A 22,251-nucleotide genomic window follows, 5' to 3' on the forward strand; every position below is an offset into this window, starting at 1 on the left:
ATTCTACTTTTTAGTATTTTTAATACAATATATTATTTTGTATCTTCAGTTCAGGAGTGAGAAAATGACAAAAAATATTATTCAAAAATAATGCTCACATATTGGTCCTAAAAGAAAAAGATCAAACAATATAATTTAATTAGAGAAAATTTCGATATTTTATATAATTATTGAAAATTTTAATTTTGAATATGTCGAAATACATATTTAGCTCCCGATATATCAAAAGAAGATATATTTTTTTCTTTATAAAAATATATAATTAGCTCGTGATACCTTTTTTTTATTTTGATCCTATCAAAATATATAATACATCTAACGAAAATACATTTTTCTCGTTATAAAGATATATAAATAGCTCTTGATATATTTTTTTTATTTTAAATTTGCCGAAATACATTATTAGCTTCCGATACATTCAACGAAGATACACAATTAGTTGAAAGTTTTGTAATTACTTTATAAGAATGAGAATTTATGTAAATAAAATAAGTTAAGCTTTATTATTTTATTTTTCAAAAAATAAAAGGTTAAGATTAGGAGAAATGAAAAGAGAATTACTAGGTGGAGATCGAAACTTTCACCAACAAAGTTCATATAGTGAACCAAAAGAACTACTAAGATAGTGGAACATTAGTTTTTAAATTTTTGGACTCTTTTAATTTTCGTTAAATACTTTCATGAATTTTTAATTTTAAATTTGAAAAGAATCATGAGAGAAAAATGATTTAAAAAAAAAAAATTCATCAAATTTGAAAAATCATAAGACAAAGAACTACAATAAAAGAAACAGTAGAAATTGGACCTCGAAACCTATTTAAATTCTAAAAAAATTATTATACCAATGATATTAGATACTAAAAAAAAATCTCTCTTAAAATGAGTTCTCCATAAAATCATTCTTTTAAAATTTCCCATAATCTAACCAATATACAACAACAACAAATCCAATGTATTCCCACACTGTGGGATCTGAGAAGGATAAGATGTACGCAGTCCATACCACTACCTCCAAAGAGGTAGCAAGGCTGTTTCCGAAAGACCTCGGCTCAAGATAGAGAATAATAAACAAATTCATAATAAAAGCATGAAACAAAATGACACAACAGAGATAAGACACTCTCACATTAATATCCTACACTAACATACCAAAGGCACCCCCCACATACACCAACCTTTTATCCTAATGCGTGTCCTCCACACCTTCCTATCTAGGGTCATATCCTCGGCAAGCTGTAACTGATCCATGTCGAGTCTAATCACCTCTCTCCAATACTTCTTCGGCCTACCTCTATCCCGCCTGAAGCCATCCAAAACTAACCTCTCACACCTACGAACTGGGGCATCCGTACCCCTCCTCATCACACGCCCAAACCATCTCAGTTGAACTTCCCGCATCTTGTCCTCCACCGAAACCACTCCAACCTTCTCACAGACATATCCTAATGTTTGTTAAATATTTGATAAATAAAGATAGAAACAAATGCTTTTTTTTTTTTTTTATAAATTTAAAAGACCAAATGTGCTCAAAAGGTATATTTAAAGAACTATTTAAACTCATTTCTAAAAATGAGATGTCATTTTTGAGTGGGGATAAAAATTAAGAATCTGAAGAAAAACATAAATCTAGAAAAATATGGGGAAAAAAAAAGTAAATAAAGGACAGATGTCAAATTGAGATAGCATATTAAATCATCTCCACAAATTAAAAATATTTGCTTTTTCACTTTTCAATATCCAATTCAATGCCTCCACACTCACATTGTCTTTAGTGAACAAAATTAAATGACTTCTATCGTGCCTCTTATCCATGTCCAATATTCTAATTAAAAAAAAAAAAAAAACACCAATTAGATGCTTTAAAAGTAAAAATATTCTTTCATTCTTAATCAGATATCTTTTATTTCAACTTTTGGAATAAATCTTTTCTCAATAGCGCTTAAAAACTTCATAATGAAATTTCTACTATGAGTATATTTGTTCGATCAAACAAGACGTTAAATGCTTGAAGAAAAAAAAGAATAGAATAATCTCATGATAATATAAAATAGGACAAAATGAGTTGTATAAATTGTACACCACTTTATATATTGTTTGACATGGGATAGACGGCAAAATAAGGTATTCTTATTGACAGCATGAAAATTTATAAAGTAAGTAATTTTTATATAATTAGTTTGTGAACCAAACGAATTTTAAGCAATTCTTGCATAATAATTTATAGTATATAACTAATTTGTAAACCAAACAATTAGTATATGTTTATGTGATTTTCTTTTTTTAAAAAATTACTTTGAATAATATGTGTTGTTAAATAATAAAAGAGATGACATAATAGGGAAATTTTAGATTGGTTGGCCAAAAGAGATGACATCACTTTAATTGTCTTGATGTAGCAAGCATATTGCTACTTGTGGGCCTATATTATATTTTATTGGGCTTGGGACTATGGACTTCCTCTTGGCCCAATTAGTATGATTGGACTGACCCACATTGGCCCAAAAAGAAATCCTTATACCAACTAACATCAACTACTCAAAAGCTACCAAGAACTTATTTTGATATCATGTTAAATTAAGTATTGGATTTAATTTAGGGTAAACAACATAAATTTCAATAGTTTGGAGTTTAATTATAAAATTTTTTGATATTTGCATAATTATTGAAATCCCAATTTTGGGTCTGTCGAGTTACATAATCAGCTATTGATACATCAAACGAAGATACATTTTTTCCTTTAATAAAGATACATAATTAGCTCTCGATATATTTTTTTTGATTTTGAATTTATCGAGATACATAATACATCCAACAAAGCTACTTTCTTTGTAAAGATACATAATTAGTTCCCGATATATTTTTTAGATTTTGGGTCTGTCGAGATACATAATTAGCTCCCTGATACATCCAACGAAGATACCTAGCTATTGCAAAATTATCCTCTAGATAGTGAGCTAGTGGAGTCAGAATTTTTACTAAAGGGTGTCAAAATATAAAAAAAGTAAATTCACAAAAAAAAAATAAGGAATGTCAATGTGAAGCACATCTTGATAAAGGGTTCAAAATTTTCACTAAAGGATGTCAAAATATAAAAAAAGTAAATTCACGAAAAAAAAACTAAGGAATGTCAATGTGAAGCACATCTTGATAAAGGGTAGTGGTAGGGAATGTCTTAGATAGACAATTTCTATGGGGAGTAGGCCTCCCAAAAGGTAACGGAGGCGTATAAAGGTTTTCTCGGGCACGACGGAGATTAGTCCTCGAGTTCAAAGGCAGAAGGGAGCTTGACTGCAGGACCCACCCGTCGAACAGGGATGAAAATCGGCCTATACATATAAAAGATATTTCTATCGACTAGCTACCATAGTGTAATTTTTCAACGAAGGGATGCCGTCAATATCTCTCAATTACATGCGGTTCCACCAATCACACTTAGGCAAATTAAACAAGTGATCTATATCTTTATTTTGAAGGGGAGTCTTGGAGTAACTAATAAAGTTGTTGTCATGTGATTAGGAGACTGCATACAATATGCCTTTGTGATGAGACCCTTCTCCGGACCTTGCGCATAGCGCGGTCCTTTAGTGCACCGAAATGCTCTTTTTATACAACAACAACAACAATATGCCTGGTGAATTTCCACTTAGTGGGGTTTGGGGAGGATAAAATATGCACAGTTCATGCCACTACCTCTGAAGAAGTAGAGAGTCTGTTTCCACTCTGCACAAGCTGCATCTTACATCCTCTTGATAACCCCAATGAGACAATATGTCCTATGCAATCCTAATGAAATGAAATTCCACCTAGGAACATTTGGAATATTGAGCATGTGAATAAAAAAAAAAAAATACTACTATGTATTTTGACCATAAATTGTGAAGAAAGAATTTGATGTCCTCAAGAACTTCTTGATGTTCCATCACACGAATAAAAAAAGTAATGTAGAGAATACAATAAAAATTATTTGAAAAAAAAAAAAACATAATGCTAAAGATCTTCTAAATTTAGTGTGTTTTAATAAGATCCTTCTAGACTACTAAGATAGTGAGATGCTGCATTTAATTCAAATTAGTAAAATCTTTTGCTAGATCTCCACCTTCTAGGGGACAATTGAAATAAATAAACCACTATATATAACTAGGTGACAATTAATAGCTGAAAAATAGCTTACTTGAAAGCTAACAAGTAAAGACTATCGAATAATCAAGTTTATATTATCCTTTTATATAAGTCAATAAGGGTTCGACTATCACAACATAGAATTATTGTACATCATGCTTCGTAGAATATATACAGGAGTTTTTAAATTTATTGCTTTTTCTGGCCCTTTTCGATTGGTGGTTAGGCACGTGGAAAGGCTTTACATCCATATGTTGATCATCAACTGCTTACTATATGTTATTTTCTATGTTTTTCGGTACAAGAATCTGTATATAGGCACAATAACTTCAACACAAGTTCAAGTCTCAAAACAAGAACACCTATGAAGTTCCTTAACACCTTCAACACAAGATTAAAAATAATCTATCCAAGAAGTGTGTTATTTTTCAGAAATAAGATGAAACAGAAATGTAAAGCCAAGTCCCCCGACTTCACGGAGTGTCCTTAAGAAATAATTTCCCTCACTGTACCCGAGGTTACGGAATTTTCCTCCCAGGATAAAATGGTTTTCAATCCAACAATAGTGGTACCTCAAATTGTTGGATTCGTCGAACTCACTCAACAACTAATGATCACCAGGAGTTTTTGAAGATATGAAGAGTGTTTTACTGTAAAAAATCATGTCTATAGATGAGGAATATATCAGGTATTTATAGCCTTTAATGTGTCCTTTTGGAAAGGATGCATTGGTTCAGCAAAAAGGCACATATTCAGTACAGTTGCATCACCTGCGCCTGAACTGTGGCCACAAGTGACACTGCCCGAATTCCAGTAAGCATCTGCGCTGCACTTGCACCCGCAGGTTATCAAAGTACGCGCGCAGATCGCCCTACAACGCAAAAAAGTGTGCCTTTTACTTCGAAGGATCACATCCATTCGAGATGCGTTGCGTATATATATCAAACTCCCCAAGAACACAACAACACAAACACCAAAATCAGTCCACTAGTTTAAGAACTATGAACCTTTTTGATGACCTCTCTCGGATTCACAAGAAGAACAAGAAGGGAAGTGATATCAAGAGTAAAACACACTAAAACAGCAACAACACTTGATGAACAAGATGCAATAACAACAACACACGGTCACAAGACAAGAACACAAACGGATTACACTAGATATAGACAAACTATTACAAGAAAGTAAATATAGATAGATAGACAAAGGGATGGTATAATATTAACAACCCAAAAACTTATTTCACTTTTGGACATTTAATATGACACACAACCTAAACCTATCTCTTATGTGACCTCAAGGGAACCGAAATTCTCAAGCAATCTTTATTTCTAAGCAAATGAGCAACACAAGGATTCCACCTTGCTAAAGACTCTCAAAGAGGCTACAAAATATATTCTCCAAAAAATCTCCCAAAAATGACCTAATGAGGTTCTATTTATACCTAGGTTAACTTGTTGCAAATGACTAAAAAATCCTTGCAAAGGGCGGATGAACAGTGAACGCGGATGAACAGTGAACAGTTTTGGAGCTTGTGGGACTTGTTCACTACACTTCAAAGCTTGTTCCTTAGATGGGCATCCCCCTGAGCTCGAGTCTTGACGCATTGGACCCCGATCATGATCGTACATGTATCATCCTCCCCTCCTTAGAAAGGATTCGTCCTCGAATTCGAATCTTGCAAAGCAATAGGAAGGACAAGCAAACAAAAGTTCCTCAAGGTATGAGGGTTAGGATTAGTGTAATCAATCATAGTATCTTGCCAAGGTGGATCAAACTTCACATATACCCAAACATCCCTCTTACCCAAATACCCTACCAAGGAAGAATCAACTAGTTTATCCACATAAATGTGATAAGAAATAAGGAACAACCGTCGCTTATCAAGTGAAAAACATAGACTCTTCTTGGAACAACAATTAGACTTGAAAGAAGAGAGAGGAAAGCCATACATTCCATGCACATTCAAGTCATTCCAAAAGACATCCTCATCACCACGCTTCAAATGATCACTTAAATCAAATGGGTAGAGTGTCCATGGGCACGGGTTGGGAATACACTTCCTTACCCCAATACTACTACAATAATTATCAAATGTCCCCTCTATACTATCATGGTCAATAACAAAAACAACTAGAGAGTCATCCTTAGTCATTCGGCCAACATGTTCAGCATCATTATTTTCACACACAAGTTGGTCTTCATGACTTCCATAAGACAATGTACTACCACTTTTCACAATGGCTCCAACACTAGGTGAATCAACTAGTGTATCCACAATCTCAAGTTGTACATTATCATCACAAAATGAAGGCACATTCGGCTCACTTAAAGACAAACTATCATTCACACTTAGTTGGCTATTATCCTCATTCACTAAAGTGCAAAAATTAGTTTGATTATTTTGTAGCTCATGTGGAGCATGGCCACTTACAGGAATTTGATTAGGAAGGCTTGGATACTCCATCAAGTTATCCAACTTCTTGCACAGAGAGCCTTCCGTCCCTTCCAATCTTCCTTCCATTCTGTCCATTATTCGCCTATCTATGGCATCAAGCCTTGCCATGATGGATTTAACCTAACTAGGCATTAGCTTCATTCGTCATTGTACCCATCAAGAGCTACTATGAAAACAACAAACATATTAAAGATTAGCAAAAATCAGTCCACAATTCATCATAAAACAGTTCACAATGCGTCTCAAAATAGTCCACAATCCCTTACTTTCACACTTTGGATTTTTCACTCTATTGGCCTTACAAGTGTTGATAACTCGCTTATACTCCAATGAGGTTACTTGGTCCTAATTGTGGCTCGAGGTCAGAGTAGATTCTTGTTTGAAATGAATCAAATAAGTAATGTACGAACTTGAACCAAAAAAGATACTATGACTCAAAAACGAGAAAAGTACACAACAAACAATGTTAACACGAAGAACGTACACAAAATTAACTTACAAGCTAGTAGGGTATTACTAGGTTGTTAATTAGTGTCGAGCAAGCAAACGAAACTAGGAAACAATAAAATGAAACTAAGAAATCTAAAATTTGAACTCAAAAATGTTGCGTGAACAGTACTTTAGTGACGTGGCAGTCACTATTGGCCTCGAGTTTTATCAAAATTTTATTTCCCAATTTCAAGTCTTGATCAATATACAATTTGGAATTACTGGATTTGGTTAATGGAGGGAAAAGTGGTCTTGGAGCCTTTTTGTTCAAATTTCAAAAGCAAAACTTGACTTCTTTGAACTTTCTCCTTGAAACAAGGTCCTTAAATCAAGGAAAAATAGATAAAAAGTCTTTGAAGTGATAGGGATAAGTCTTTCACTAAAAACTACTACAAGTTTGTCTTTCACCTTTTTAGATCTAGTTTGCACTTTAAGGCTTAACAAGATGATGAAAGGGTGAAGAACCTTAAGAACACAACAACAACTCCAAGAACAACAACAATTTCAGTTTCCAACTCCACTACAACAAGACCATCAAATCGGCCAAGGTTTAGGTAACAACAACATCCAACTCGGCCACACCTTGTTCACATCAACAACTTCAACAAGTTCAAGTTCAATCTTAAATTTGGACACTTTTTAGTGTTGATGAGAAAGAAACCAACACTAGAAACACTCTAAATAAACAAAAGACTACAAGTTCTAGACACACAACAAATAAATCTTGGCCAAGATAACTACAACACAATTTTCGGCCAAGAACACAAAATGGAAAGATTTGCATGATACAAGAATGACAACGAAAACGCGAAACACACTCCAAATCAGTTCACTAATCTTAAGGATTCGAGGACCAAGATGGAGACCACACTCAGATTCGCTACCAACAATAAGAATACAAGATACAAGGGTCTATTTCAACACCAAAACAACTATAAAACGTGATGAACAATATGAACAACAATAACACAAGTTTCAGATTCAATAAATGACCTAAAACAGTCCACTACACAAGATAGCAACAACAAAAGTAAAGGATAGATAGTGAGACCAAGTTTATTACAAGATTAAGAACTAAAGAGTGTATTAAACTCAAAAATCCCTAATGAATGTAATAATCAAAACCACACTCTTGCGGTGAACGTTAAGGGAATCAACTTACCTCAAGATCCACCGTTTTCAAGCAAAGAACAACGTTAGCTTTTCCAAGCCCTATACTGAAACTACACTAAGTTGGTCTACTCTCAAGAGAGAGGATTTTAAGTGTTTCAATATTTCATCTTTCATAAACTAAAGAGAAAAGACCTAAAATGTACTACTTATAGTATGTTACAAAAGCAGACAAAAAGACCACATTACCCTTAATGACCAAGGGTGGCCTTGGTGTGTTGGAAGACAATATGAATTGTCCAAAATTCCCTTAAGGCTAAGTGACCAAAATGCCCTTAGTAAAGGGAACCAAAATCGTGAACCAACAAAGGTGGTCCAAACCCGAGAGTCCTTAAGTCTTCAAGGCTCCAAACAATCTTCCACACTCGGGTTTGATCAATGGTAGGCTCAAAACGTCCCCTCCAAGTATGATCCCGTGCCCTCCAAGCGACTAAAGATTAATTCTTCACATAGTGACTTTGAATGATGTCGTCAAAAGCTAAGGTGACCATTATTCTTATATCATCCTCCTCTTCTCGAAAAGGATTCGACCTCGAATCCAAACCTTGCAAGACCGAAGAGAGGGCAAACAAATACAAACTCCTCATGACATGAGGGTTAGGGTTAGCATAACAAATCATCTCAACATCGAAAGGTTGCACATATTTGCAATATAACCAAGGATCCTTTGAATTAAATATAAAAATCTCAATAAAAGGTGCACAAAGGATTTGATTACAAGAATCACCAAGAGATAAAGAAACTAAATAGGTCCTAATGGCATCAAATAATCCACAAGGTTGAACTTCCTTCGTCTTATGAGCCATAAGACACCATTGCTTCTTTATCTCGTCAAAAGACCACACCAAGGAGGGTGTTTCGATTGGTTCTAAAGTTCATAAAATCCATATAGTATTATCACACACACATAGACAGACCAACAAACTTCCTACATCGATATAAAACAAATCCAAAACAAGCATGGTATCATCATAGGCAAAGAGGTAGTATAGGAAAGAATCACATGCAAAGGAATTCACGGGTGAAGAATAAGTATTTAAACACATACACATTCTTTCCTTCAAACAACTAGACAACTTGGCATCCACAAGTTTGAATTCATGCAATTTAGGTACAAGTATGTCAAACAAGGATGCACATTTAGGAACATTACCCCTCGGAGTCAATGACCCATTTGTCCTCGGGTTTTCAAGAAGGATTACACATTTCTTATCCATAAGAGTACTCTCGTTTTTCAAAAAGAGATTTCCATCTTTAAGAGGAATGTTGTCATACCATAGTGGGTTAGTATATCGGCTATAGCTTCCAAGGCAAGCTATACCTTCATTTTCACCACTAGGATCATTAGGAGTGTTTATATCATCTTCAAACAAGACATTATGCCTAAAGAGAGCATGATCTACTTCACGAGAAGATTCGAAACAAACACATTCAGACCTCTCTAAAAGCTCAATATCATATTTTAAAGAGATTTCAAGTACAAGATTATCCCAAGAATAGCTCTCGGGTTCACTCCCCTTTTATTGACCAACTTTTTCAAATACTTCATTCACTTGATTTCGATTAATCACACACATACTCAAGTGGTGGATAATTTTCAGAAATAGGTTGATCAACACCAATTACACAAGATAATGTACTTTCGTTCAACATATAAGCTTTAACACTAGGTGGACATAAATCGATCTTACAAGAAGAGTCAATTTGGTCATCAATAGGATCAAATAGTGTATCCACGCTCACAACATGTACATCATTAACAAAATTCAAAGAATCATTAGAATCACAAGTAAGTAATCTACTACTAACACTCAATGGGCTACTAGTCACACAATTATCATTCACATACACAAAAGTATAAGAGTTAGCTATTTTACCTTGAAGTTCTTGAGTCGACTCTCCTTTGCCGTGTTGTGAAGGTCCTCCATAAGCTTGGGCAGCAACTTTACTTTGGCATTGATCTCCATCACTTGCAATGTCTGTACCTACACAAATGTATTTTGAAATAGGAGGACAAACAATGTTAGCTCGGTTTAGTGGCAATCCCCTCGCTTCGCTCCACATAACCTCTCATTTTTTCACTCTCGGATTACCACTTTTCACACCCTTACTCCTCTCAATCTTTTTTCTCTCATAATCATTCGGATTGGAGTAAGTATTCACTTCTCTTGGCAGCTCGGGCAGCATGTATGTCATGAGGTGATTTCCCCACCGGTCTCTTACAATATTAGGCCAATTTTACATATTTGGAACTCTATGTTGTGCAAACCAATCGTCACCTAAGCATACATGACCATATGACAATGGAAGAATATCACACCATACCTCCTCATGGTACTCAAATTGGGAGAAGATAACTTTGACCCTCTCGGTAACCTTAAACCCATCCAAGAAGTATAGAACAAGTAAAGGCTCGCAAAACAACCCCAAGTAGTCAACCATGGATGGAACAATATAGTTTCTATAATACCTATCATTTAACACAACGAGGCAGTCCGGTATCCCACAAATAGTCACATTTCCAGAGTGTACACTTCTTCTTAGATCAACATTGTAAAGGACACAAGTACCCCTCGATTTTAGAGATGCATACCCTCTTCTTCTCGTTGAACAACCTCCACTAGAGCTAGTATAACCATTCACACTATATCGATCTTGATAAGAAGTACTACAAGGTGGAGAATATGAATCTTCACACTCCTCATGTGTACTCTCATCATAGCTCTCGTAAGCTTTGCGAACAAAAAAGTTATACCTAACACCAAATCTAGGTTTGGAATGAGAAGTGTAGGACTTCTCGCATGCCCCAACATCATCACAAGATCCATCACGAGGTCTTACATCTTCTCCAAAGTCACCATAAGCACTAGGCACTTCATTCACTTCATTTTCTCCCTCAAAACAGTAACTTTCAAATCTGCCCAAGTTTCGATCATGGCTATTTTCATAGCCTCCGCAATCTCCCTCAACTTCGTAGCCATAAAATCCCTCACTACAACCATAGTCTCCTATGTTGTAGTCACAATAATCCCTGGCTATCAAAGACATATTCCCCTTATATCACCTTTTGAACCTATAAAATGAACAAACAAGATTAGTAGTAAAAGCTCCTCACCAACACTCGTATTAACTCACTTTTGTGATCCTCACAATTGGAGCGACGAATATTGAAAGTTGCTTATACTCCGGTAGTCAATAAGATGTCAATTCTACTTGGCGGCCGAAATGGATTATTGCTTGATCGACTCAAGAAACAAAACAAAATTTACTTACGAACTTGAAACGAAGAAGTTACTATGAGTTAAAAATGAGAAAAGCACACAACTAACGAAGACACGAAGAAACGGATTCAATAATTAATGTACAACTAAGTAGGTGATTACTAGTTGTTAATTAATTCAAGAATCAAGACATGAAACTAATGAAACAATACGATGAAACTAAGAATCTAAAATTTTGAGCTCAAAAATATTGTGTGAACAGTAGCAGTGATAATGTGGCAGCCACGTATTGGTTCGGTTTTATCAAGTGGTTATTCTCAAAGGTTCAAGTCTTGGTCAAAAATTAATTTAGATTGGTCGAATTTGTTTTAGGGGGGAAAATAAGTCTTGAAGCCTTTTTCAATTTTCAAGACTTGACTTTTTCTTGTACTTCTCCTTAAAACGTAGACCCTTGTTTCATGAAAAGTGGTTGAGATGTGATGTAAAGTCTTTTGGTAGTTGGGGGTCTTTCAAGACTAACAATTCTTCACCTTTTTCCCTTCACCATTATAGATCTAGCATTTACTTATTTTAACAAGGTATGAAGGTTGGAAAGAACATCAAGAACACTTCAACAATCACCAAGAACAATAAAAAATAATTACCAAGATCCACAATACAACCACACGGCCAACTCCAAGACAACAATGTTTTCACAAGGCCAAGATTACAAAACCACCAACAATGGCCAAGTCTCTTTAGTGTTGCATTTCAGTTTTTTTTTTTAAACAAGAGATGAAGGTTGTGAAGAACTTCAAGAGCAACAACAATACTCTTTTCAACAACAACAACCACACACATGGCCAAGTCAAGTTTCTCAACAACAATATCTACCACACGACCTTACTAGTTCACAATAACATCAATCTTTAAAGCTCAAATCTAGATCGACTCAAAGTGTTAGTGAAGAACAAAACTAACACCAAAAACACACAAGACAAATAAAAGACTCCTAGACCTAGACTCAAGAGCAAATCACGGCCAAGAACACCACAAGAACATAATTTTCGGCCAAGAACACAAAATGGACAGATTGCTATTTTTCTGGAATTTTCAAATTTCAACTTCTTTTTTTTTTCAGGTGAGCTAGCCCAAGATTTGATCTTGTAGGAACAAGATCATGCCATGCTTTGATACCAAATGATACCAAACTCCTTAAGAACACAACAACACAAACACCAAAATCAGTCCACTAGTTCAAAAACTATGGACCCTTTTGATGACCTCTCTCGGATTCACAAGAAAAACAAGAAGGAAAGTGATATCAAGAGTAAAACACGCTAAAACAGCAACAATACTTGATGAACAAGATGCAATAACAACAACAAACAGTTACAAGACAAGAACACAAACGGATTACACTAGATATAGACAAACGATTACAAGAAAGTAAAGATAGATAGATAGATAGACAAAGGGATGGTATAATATTAACAACCCAAAAGCTTATTCCACTTTTGGACCTTTAATATCACACACAACCTAAACCTATCTCTTACGTGACCTCAAGGGAACTGGAATTCTCAAGCAATCTCCGTCTCTAAGCAAATGATCAACACAAGGATTCCACCTAGCTAAAGACTCTCAAAGAGGCTAAAAAATATATTCTCCAAAAAATCTCCCAAAATGACCTAATAAGGTTCTATTTATACCTAATTTAACTTATTATAAATGACTAAAAAACCATTGCAAAGGCGGATGAACAGTGAACGCAGATAAACAGTGAACAGTTTTGGAGCTTGTGGGACTTGTTCTCTACACTTCAAAGCTTGTTCCTTTGATGGGCAGCCCCCCGAGCTTGAGTCTTGACGCATTGGACCCTGATCATGATCGTATCCATATCAGTATGCGTTTGCATGGCATCCGAAATGCGCCCATACTTGGAGAAAAATAAATCTATCAGTTTTTTTTGGATTAAAATTTCTCTTGTAAAACAAGTTTCAAATAAAATTCGTCTAAAGGGATAGATCTCATCGATCGATCATTTTTCAAATTCAAATCCAAATTTAAAGCCGAGCGACGACGACGGTGCGAGGCACCACCTTGTTCTTGCCTTACTTACCATGTGGAGTAAGTGTTCCTTATTATAAACACTTAAAAGTTTCCTTCTCCCATCAATGTGGGAGAATTAGTGAACTTTCCATTTTAGTGTCTCTCTTTCCCTCCACTATTTTTCCTTCATTTTTCATTCACACACACACCTTGAACCCAATACTATATACTAAAGAATGCAGTCAAAATTTTTACCACTTTGAATGTATCGACTTCTTCCTTTTACAACATCCTCACTTTGAATATTAAAATTACTAGGACTCAGTCACTTTGAAGGTTCAATTTGATTTTATTGTGCTCACGCTATTTGTATGAGTTTTCTCCTTCTTCTATCTACAGAATTTGTCACTTTCTAATTTCACAATCTGCTTTCTACAAATCTTTTAGCTGTAGCTGTGGTTGTTTTCCATTCTTTTGAAAATTTCAACTTGCATGTCTACAATTCTGGTGGAATCTGACACATCTTAATTAAACCCATCACATGGTCTCGACGTGCACTTGTATGGTCTGTAGAGGCTTAATTAACTTATAGTTTAGGGGCTTCAGTCATTTTTTATTTCATTGCTTGTTGTTCTGTCTGGTTTAATAATACCGCTTATCTTAGTGTTTACGGACCTACTGAATCAGAAGCTTCTTAAGTTCAAGTATTTACTTTTCTAGTTAGAGACCAACGCCTTGGGGCTAACGTGGGATCCGCTCAAGGACCTACTGATTTGGGTAAATATATAATACATTTTTCAATCGAAAAATCATTTTTGGAGGAAACACTATGCATTTTAGGGATCTATGTGCTCCATAGTTAGAGCCTCTAAGGGATTCAAATGGGTTAGACTTGTGTAGGTTGAAAAAAGACGTACTACCTTAGCAGAAACAGCGTTCCACAGAATATATAACTCATGCTCCTTTAGGTTCTTTAAATTTCGTGGGTAGTGTAGCTATCGAGATCAATGCGGTCAATTACGTCTCTTCTAGAAGTTGGTTAGCTACCTCTCAATAACATGCGGAAAGGGCTCGTGTAGCTGCATCGAGATTTGAAAAAAAAAATCGTGACCTTGAACCTTCTTTTCACGACCCTCTTAATTGAGATGAGACAGGAGACTCAATGCTTGAATGAATTACAAATCACTTTGATTCAATCATACATCTTGGAATCAACTTAAGTATTCATTTTTTTTTCTTTTTTTTTTTCAACTCATTTTATCTAATTTATATCAAATCTATTTTTCTGGCTTGGCTAGGTGGGATAACCGAGCCATTTCCTTTTCTTTCGGATAGCAAATTGAGCAAAATCACTAAAGGAAAAAAAGTCTATCCAATTAGAAAAAAAAAAAAAAAAGAATATTCAATACCCCTTGAACTATGACCAAAGTTGTTACGATACACTCCAACTTTACGAGGGTTCAATTACCTTCTTGAACTCAATTTTAGCATATTTTTGTCACCCTTTTGTGCTGATGTGGCACCTTGCGTGAAGTTAAACACCCGAGACGCGTGACGGACTATCATTGTCACGTCAGCTAAAAAAATTGTTAAAAGTATGCTAAAATTTAATTCAGGAGGTAATAGAACCTCCTCCTGAAGTTGGAGTATGTTATAGCAAATTAGAGATGACTAAATACCGTGCGTCAAGTCTAGAAAGATCGATAAGTATTTTGCCTAATAAGTGACTAACTTTTAATCCTTAATCCAACTTTGTATTCACGCTTTATTGGACAATAAGTCGCTTTTGTTAGAAAATACTTTATCACTCTACATAAAAAAAGTTTATACAAATATAAGATCCATTTAGTCATGAGAATTCATTTTCACTTTTAATATAACTTCATTTGAAAAAGTTTAAATAAGTAAAATTTATTTTCACTTTTTTCACTTTCACATCTCTCACAAAAATTTAAATAACTTTAATTTATATTTATGATTAAATATAGCTCTAATTCCAGCTCCAACTTTGATTTTAAAGAATTTTAATTTTTATAATAAAATGCTTATTCAATTTAATCGAATCTCAACGTAAATAGCGACTTTTTTTAAAAAAAAAAACAAAGGGGAATAAAATGGGCTGCCAACACCATGCCCTGCCCATGGGAAAAATGATGAGTTAGCCCACTGGTGATAGCCACATGTTTGCCCACAGTTTATGTAATCAGCAAGAGCACCCCTTGTTCTAACTGGTCCAATCTCAATAACCATATCAGTTATTGCACACACTCCCACACAATATTAAAATCTTTTTTTAAAAAAAATAGTATAAAAATCATTTGGTACATACGAAAAAAATGATTTATTTAAGGATGTTGTGTCGCTACATGATAAATATTTAGTGATAATTCAGGTGAAAAATTTATATATTTAATAGTTTATAGTTTAGGTGTAAAGTTTAAAAACTAAAATATTTTAAGAGTGTCTTTGATCCTTCGCTTTAATATTCAATGTGATTGATAAGTGAGATATAGAAAAATAGAATATGATATATCCAAATCTTACTTCTACTTCTATCTCTAAAATCTAGATAAAACAAATATGATAAATACAAATCTACTCATTCAATTTTTACATCAAGTGAATACAATATAATACGTGTGTTTTTACCTCACTATATTATTTACCAATAATAATATTTCTATAATTCGATATTAACATATTTGATGCAAATAAGTATTTATTGATAGGAGATACATGAAAAGAGGGTGGACCGATAATAAAAGTTCTATAATTTGATATAAACATATTCGATTCAATATGGATAAGCATTTATCAAGACGGGACACATGAAAGGAGGGTGACCAATAATAGTTTTTCTGTAATTTGATATAAATATATCTGATTCGATGCGGATAAATATTTATCGAGATAGGACACATGCAAAAAGGGTGATCAACAATAAAATTTCTATAATTTGATATAAGCATATCGCTGTGAATATTTATTTACCAATTTTGAACACACGATAAAAGGGTGATCAATAAAATTTCGATAATTCGATATAAACATATCAAATGCAGATAAATATTTATCAAGACGCACAACACAGATGACCTATAAAAAAAATTCTATAGTCTGATATAAGCATATCTGCTGAGAATAAATATTTGCCAGTAATAAAAATTCTATAATTCGATATAAACATATCCGATGCAGATACGTATTTATCGAGACAGATAACATAAAAGGGGGTGATCAACTATAATTTGATATAAACATATCCGCTGAGAATAAGTATCTACCAAAATTGAACACACGCTAATTGACCGACTGGTAATAAAATTTATATAATTCGATGTAAATATATTCGATGCAGGTATGTATTTATCAAGATGGGTAACATGAAAGAGGGTGACCAACTATAATTTGATATAAACATATCTGCTGAGAATAAGTACTTACCAAAACTGAACACACGATAAGATGGCGACCAATAATAAAATTTCTACAATTCGATATAAACATATTTGGTGCAGATACGTATTTATCGAAACTGATAACATGAAAGAAGGGTGATCAACTATAATTGAATATAAACATATCCGCTAGAATAAGTATTTACCAAAACATAACACACGATAAGAGGGCGACTAGTAATAAAATTTCTATAATTCGATATGAACATATCCAATGCAGATACATATTTATCGAAACCGATAACACAAAAAAGGGGTGATCAACTATAATTTGATATAAACACATCCGTTGAGAATAAGTATTTACTAAAACTGAACACACGTTAAGAGGGCGACTTATAATAAAATTTCTATAATTCGATATAAATATCCAATGCAGATACGTATTTATCGAAACTGATAACACGAAAAGGAGGGTGAACAACTATAACTCGATAAAAACATATCCATTGAGGATAAGTATTTACTAAAACTAAACACACGATAAGAGGATGACCAGTAATAAATTTTCTATACTTCGGTATAAACATATCCGATGCAGATACATATTTATCGAGACGGATAACATGAAAGATGGGTGGGGTGGGGTGGGGGTTATGGTAACTATTCTCAGATGTGAACCGACACGTGTCCACCTTCCAAAAAACCCTCCGGTTTCATGAAATCCATAATATACTTTCCTCTTTTTCTTCCATTTCTCCATTGTTCCGCCACCCATATAACCACCTCTTCACTATTACACTCACTATAAATCAGCCAACTTTTTCTCACTAAGAATGATGGGGTTCAATTTCCCTTTATGCTCATAGAATTCAATAGTATACACAAACAGATTGATATAGAGTCATATAGTGTGTGTATACATTGCAATTTTATATGTGTATGGCGATTATTGTTGATTTCTGAGCTCGACCCATTTGAGATCTCAGTGAGTTAGTATTTGGGTCGTTTTTTTTTTTCTCTCCTTTTTTTCTTGATCTCCTCTTGATATTATTCGTTCATGGCGGTTCTTTTTATCGTTGTTGGGTGGTACTTGGGGGAATATTGATTATGAAGGGAATTAATAGTTGGAGCATTTGAAATAGATAAAGGGTTTTCATATACTATATATATGACATAGTGTGTGTATATATATACATACATACATACATACATACATACATACATATATAGTGTATACATTGCAACTCTGTTGGTATGTGTTGGTTTTTTATTGATCTGAGCTCGACCCATTTGAGATCTTCCTAAGTTGGTACTAGGGTCAGTTTTTGTTTTTCTGTTTTTTCTTGATCTCTTCTTGATTATTGGATCATGGAGGATTTTTTTGTGTTTTCTTTCTTGTAGAAATTGGGTGGTATTTGGGGAATATTTGATTTGAAGAAATAGAAGGTTGCGTAGCGGGAGCTTTAGTGTACCGGCTGAAGGGTTTCATAAAAATAGTTGTTGGTTTGAGATAAAGACTAAAGAAGCAATTTTTGGCTGATTTTGAAAACTTTAAGGATTTGGGGAAGTGGTGGAAAATGAGTAGTGTGAGTATGGAGGAAGATGATTCAGCTTCAAAAATTAATCTTCCAGCAGATATACATTGGGAGATGCTTGACAAATCTAAGTTTTTTTTCTTAGGAGCTGCGCTTTTTTCGGGGGTTTCAGGTGCACTTTACCCAATTGTAGTGTTGAAAACTAGGCAGCAAGTTATGAGTAGTCAAATTCCATGTCTAAAAATGGCAGGATCTATGTTGAGGAGTGAAGGTTATAGAGGATTTTATAGAGGTTTTGGTACTTCTCTTACAGGTACTATTCCTGCTAGAGCACTTTATATGGGGGCACTTGAATTGACAAAAAGTAGTGTTGGTAGTGCAACTGTTCAGTTGGGGTTCTCCGAGGCGTCGTCGTCTGCTATTGCTAATGCTGCTGCTGGTTTAAGCGCGGCGATGGCAGCACAATTGGTGTGGACACCAATCGACGTTGTGAGTCAGAGGTTGATGGTTCAAGGAAGTGGAAATTCTAGTTGTGGTGTTGTTGGATTGAAGTGTTATAACGGTGGGATCGATGCGTTTAGGAAGATTGTTTGTAGTGATGGTTTGAGGGGATTGTATAGAGGATTTGGTATTTCAATACTGACTTATGCACCTTCAAATGCAGTGTGGTGGGGTTCATATTCTATTGCTCATAGACTGATTTGGGGTTCTATTGGTTGCTATTGTTGCAAGAAAGATGATGAGGGTGGTTATAGGCCTGACGGGAAGGCGATAGTGGCTGTTCAAGGGTTGAGTGCAGCAATGGCTAGTGGGGTGTCTGCATTAGTGACAATGCCGCTCGACACTGTGAAAACAAGATTACAAGTACTAGATGATGACTGTAGTAGTAGGAGAACACCAACAGTTTTACAGACAGTGAGGAATTTAGTGAAGGAAGGTGGATTTAGTGCTTGTTATAGAGGATTAGGTCCAAGATGGGCATCAATGTCCATGTCTGCCATAACTATGATCACTACTTATGAGTTCCTCAAGAAACTATCCACCAAGAATCAAGAAACCTTTGTTTGATGAAATCTTGCATCGACATTGAGCACAGAAAGCATAGAGGGAAAATAGAGCCCCACCGGACACACCGTGAATCTGAATTAGTCCGGCCAATGAATTTACATGGCGCGAATCCAGATTAATCGATCAGTGGATTCCGGACAGAAGAGATCAAAACCTCAAGAAAAGGGAAAATGGAGAAAGATAGTTCTATATTTTGAATCCTTTATCAGCTTTCTTTTACTTATCTTTTACCTAACCAATGTAAATTTTGTAAAGAATGTAGTGGCAATGTTATGTCAATTTCGCTTTTGTCTTCAGTGTTGTCTTACTTGTCCCATTACTATATCTATGATGTTCTAATCTATAAAAGATTGAAACTTTTAGTGTAAAATTATGAAAGTGATGTTACTTGAAAGTCAGGCAATTGAGGACAGGCTTCTTGCTGCATCTTCTCATATCGATTTATCGATGGAATCAGACATGCAGTATTTACAGATAAAAGTACATGTAGTATTTACAGATAAAAGTATTGGACATAGAGTAAAAATCAATATACTTCTAATGTCAAATTAGGGTCATGTGAGATATACAATGTATAATGGACATATGAGCATTACTTTTTGGAACATTTTGGCCTTATTATTTTCTCTCTTTTTCTTTTTTTGTTAATGCTCTTTTATCAACAACCAACAAAAAAAACAAAAAAATGGTCCTTTGATTAGAAATGATATACATGTGATTATGTGAAGTTGTAACTGTTTTATGAAGCACTTTGGGAAGTGGTTTCTTTTAGGCTCTTGTTTTGGGACCCAATACCATGACCTTTTTCTTAGACACTTTTATGTCAAATGGATTTGGAAGATAGCCAATTTTCATGTCAAATGGTTGGTTGTTTTAGTGGGGAAAATGGTTATAAATGATTCATTCTAAGTTTTCAAAAAGGAATACTTGAATTGTTTGAGTAACAAATTTTAAAAAATGATTAAATCAAAAGTACAACAACTAACATACGCGGTGTATTTCCACACAATGGAGTCTGGGGAAGGTAGAGTGTACGCAAACTATACCACTAACTCAGATGAAGTAGAGAGACTATTTCCAATAGATCCCTAGCTTAGGACTGATAGCAGTATAACAAACACAACATAAATGCATATAAACTAGTACAGTCTGCAAAACAATACCACATCCACAAGATAATACTAAAAACTATCTATCCTAAATCATAGACATCACTCAACATCACGAACAAGAACTGCAAATTGCCTATCATAAAGATAATTTTGAAAATAGCATTATCACTTGTTTGTTGGTGAAGAGTGCAATTATGTACAAACTTATAACATTTCAACGTGAGTTTAAATTAGTCGAGCCTCAAAAAATATCGAACACTAATGAGAAGCAAAAAAGGAAAAGATATTAGATTTATATTGAGATTTTAGATCGCTACTAAGGATTGTAATGAGGTGAGAAGTATCATTTTCGTTCTACACCAAATGTCTCGAGATCAAACTTTGAGAATAAAATCGTGTTTATTGAAAAATGTTTTTATCCTCAAAGTAAACTTTTCAGTATAAATTTAAATTAATCGAGTTTCGAAACACATATTATTGAATGGTAGAGTTCATCAGCAAAGAGCCATGAAGTGTGATTGTCTCTGTCCTTTATGAAGAGACAGCATCTGTTGGTCAGAGGTTAGGTCACTAGTACATGGCTCCTTAAAATCTACCCTTTGCAACCAAAAAATATGAGGAAAAAAAAAAAGGAATCATTTGGTAGTAGGGACAAGTGATAATAAATTTCAAATTATGTAAAAAAAAAAAAAAATTATGTTATTTCGTATTTGATAGTATTTTTGGATTTGAGGTTATCAGTTTCAGTAATAATTTATAGTTCAAATGTCTCAATAAATCATTTTATCTCGCAAGTTTGAGGACCTGTCTATATATATCGAGTCTTAAATTAATGAATTCTATCTTGGGAAGACTAAGTTATATGCTAAAGTATACATAAAATATAACCAACAGCTTAATCGAATACTGAGAGCTAGAGCTGTTAATTAAAAGATTAATTTATTTGGGAAAAATTACCTTAAGTCAATTTCAATATCCTTCATAATTAGCATTTGCTTTCTATTTGACCAAGGACAAAGTATAAGTTAATTTAACTTATATTATATGAATGGTTTGGAATTCGATAGATAATGAATTCACTCCTCTATCCTTCTAATTTTAGTTACGAAACTTCGATAATAGACCCGCCTCTCTATCTTCATCTGCGTAATCACTAAGCTTTTGTTAATGATAAAGGTAAAACACGATAACTCTCATACATCACGTGCTACACTTTTACCACTAGACCAAAGCACCAAGGTCTTTACAACAACAATAAACAACATACCCAGTGTATTCCCACACTGATACAGTTGGGTCTGAGAAGGATAAAATGTACACAATTCATACACTACCTCCGAAGAAGTAGAGAGATTGTTTCCGATAGATCCCCGACCCATACAGTAAACAAAGCCATAATAAAACATGAAACAACAAAAATAAGATACTCATGGAGTAGTGAGTAGTACTATATCTAACCAAAAGTACACACCTCACTCAAACCCTCCGAACTAAAAACTCCACCTTACGTACATAGCCCTTAAACTACTAGCATGGCTACACCAAAGCCATCCTATACTAGCTACGACTCACTCGCACAAACTAGCCCTCTAACCTAGGTCTTTACAGTAAAGAGAAAATGAACTTCCAAGTACTTTACCACTAATG

At 34.4% G+C, this 22,251-nt stretch overlaps 1 protein-coding gene across 1 annotated transcript; it reads left to right on the plus strand.

Annotated features, from left to right (window-relative positions):
- Positions 1 to 17,558: 17,558 nt before the first annotated feature.
- LOC107851166 (solute carrier family 25 member 44) lies at positions 17,559 to 19,788 on the plus strand. The gene is made up of 2 exons (XM_047401236.1): positions 17,559 to 17,874; positions 18,291 to 19,788. Exon 2 carries the CDS (start codon positions 18,467 to 18,469, stop codon positions 19,490 to 19,492), a length of 1,026 nt encoding a protein of 341 aa, XP_047257192.1. The 5' UTR covers positions 17,559 to 17,874; positions 18,291 to 18,466; the 3' UTR covers positions 19,493 to 19,788.
- Positions 19,789 to 22,251: the final 2,463 nt, after the last annotated feature.

This window comes from Capsicum annuum, chromosome 12 (assembly GCF_002878395.1).
Source record: "Capsicum annuum cultivar UCD-10X-F1 chromosome 12, UCD10Xv1.1, whole genome shotgun sequence".
NCBI classification, from domain to species: Eukaryota; Viridiplantae; Streptophyta; class Magnoliopsida; order Solanales; family Solanaceae; genus Capsicum; species Capsicum annuum.

Bases quoted from the DNA above. Each gene is read 5' to 3' on its own strand.
- LOC107851166 (XM_047401236.1), top strand. From the start codon at position 18,467: ATGAGTAGTGTGAGTATGGAGGAAGATGATTCAGCTTCAAAAATTAAT.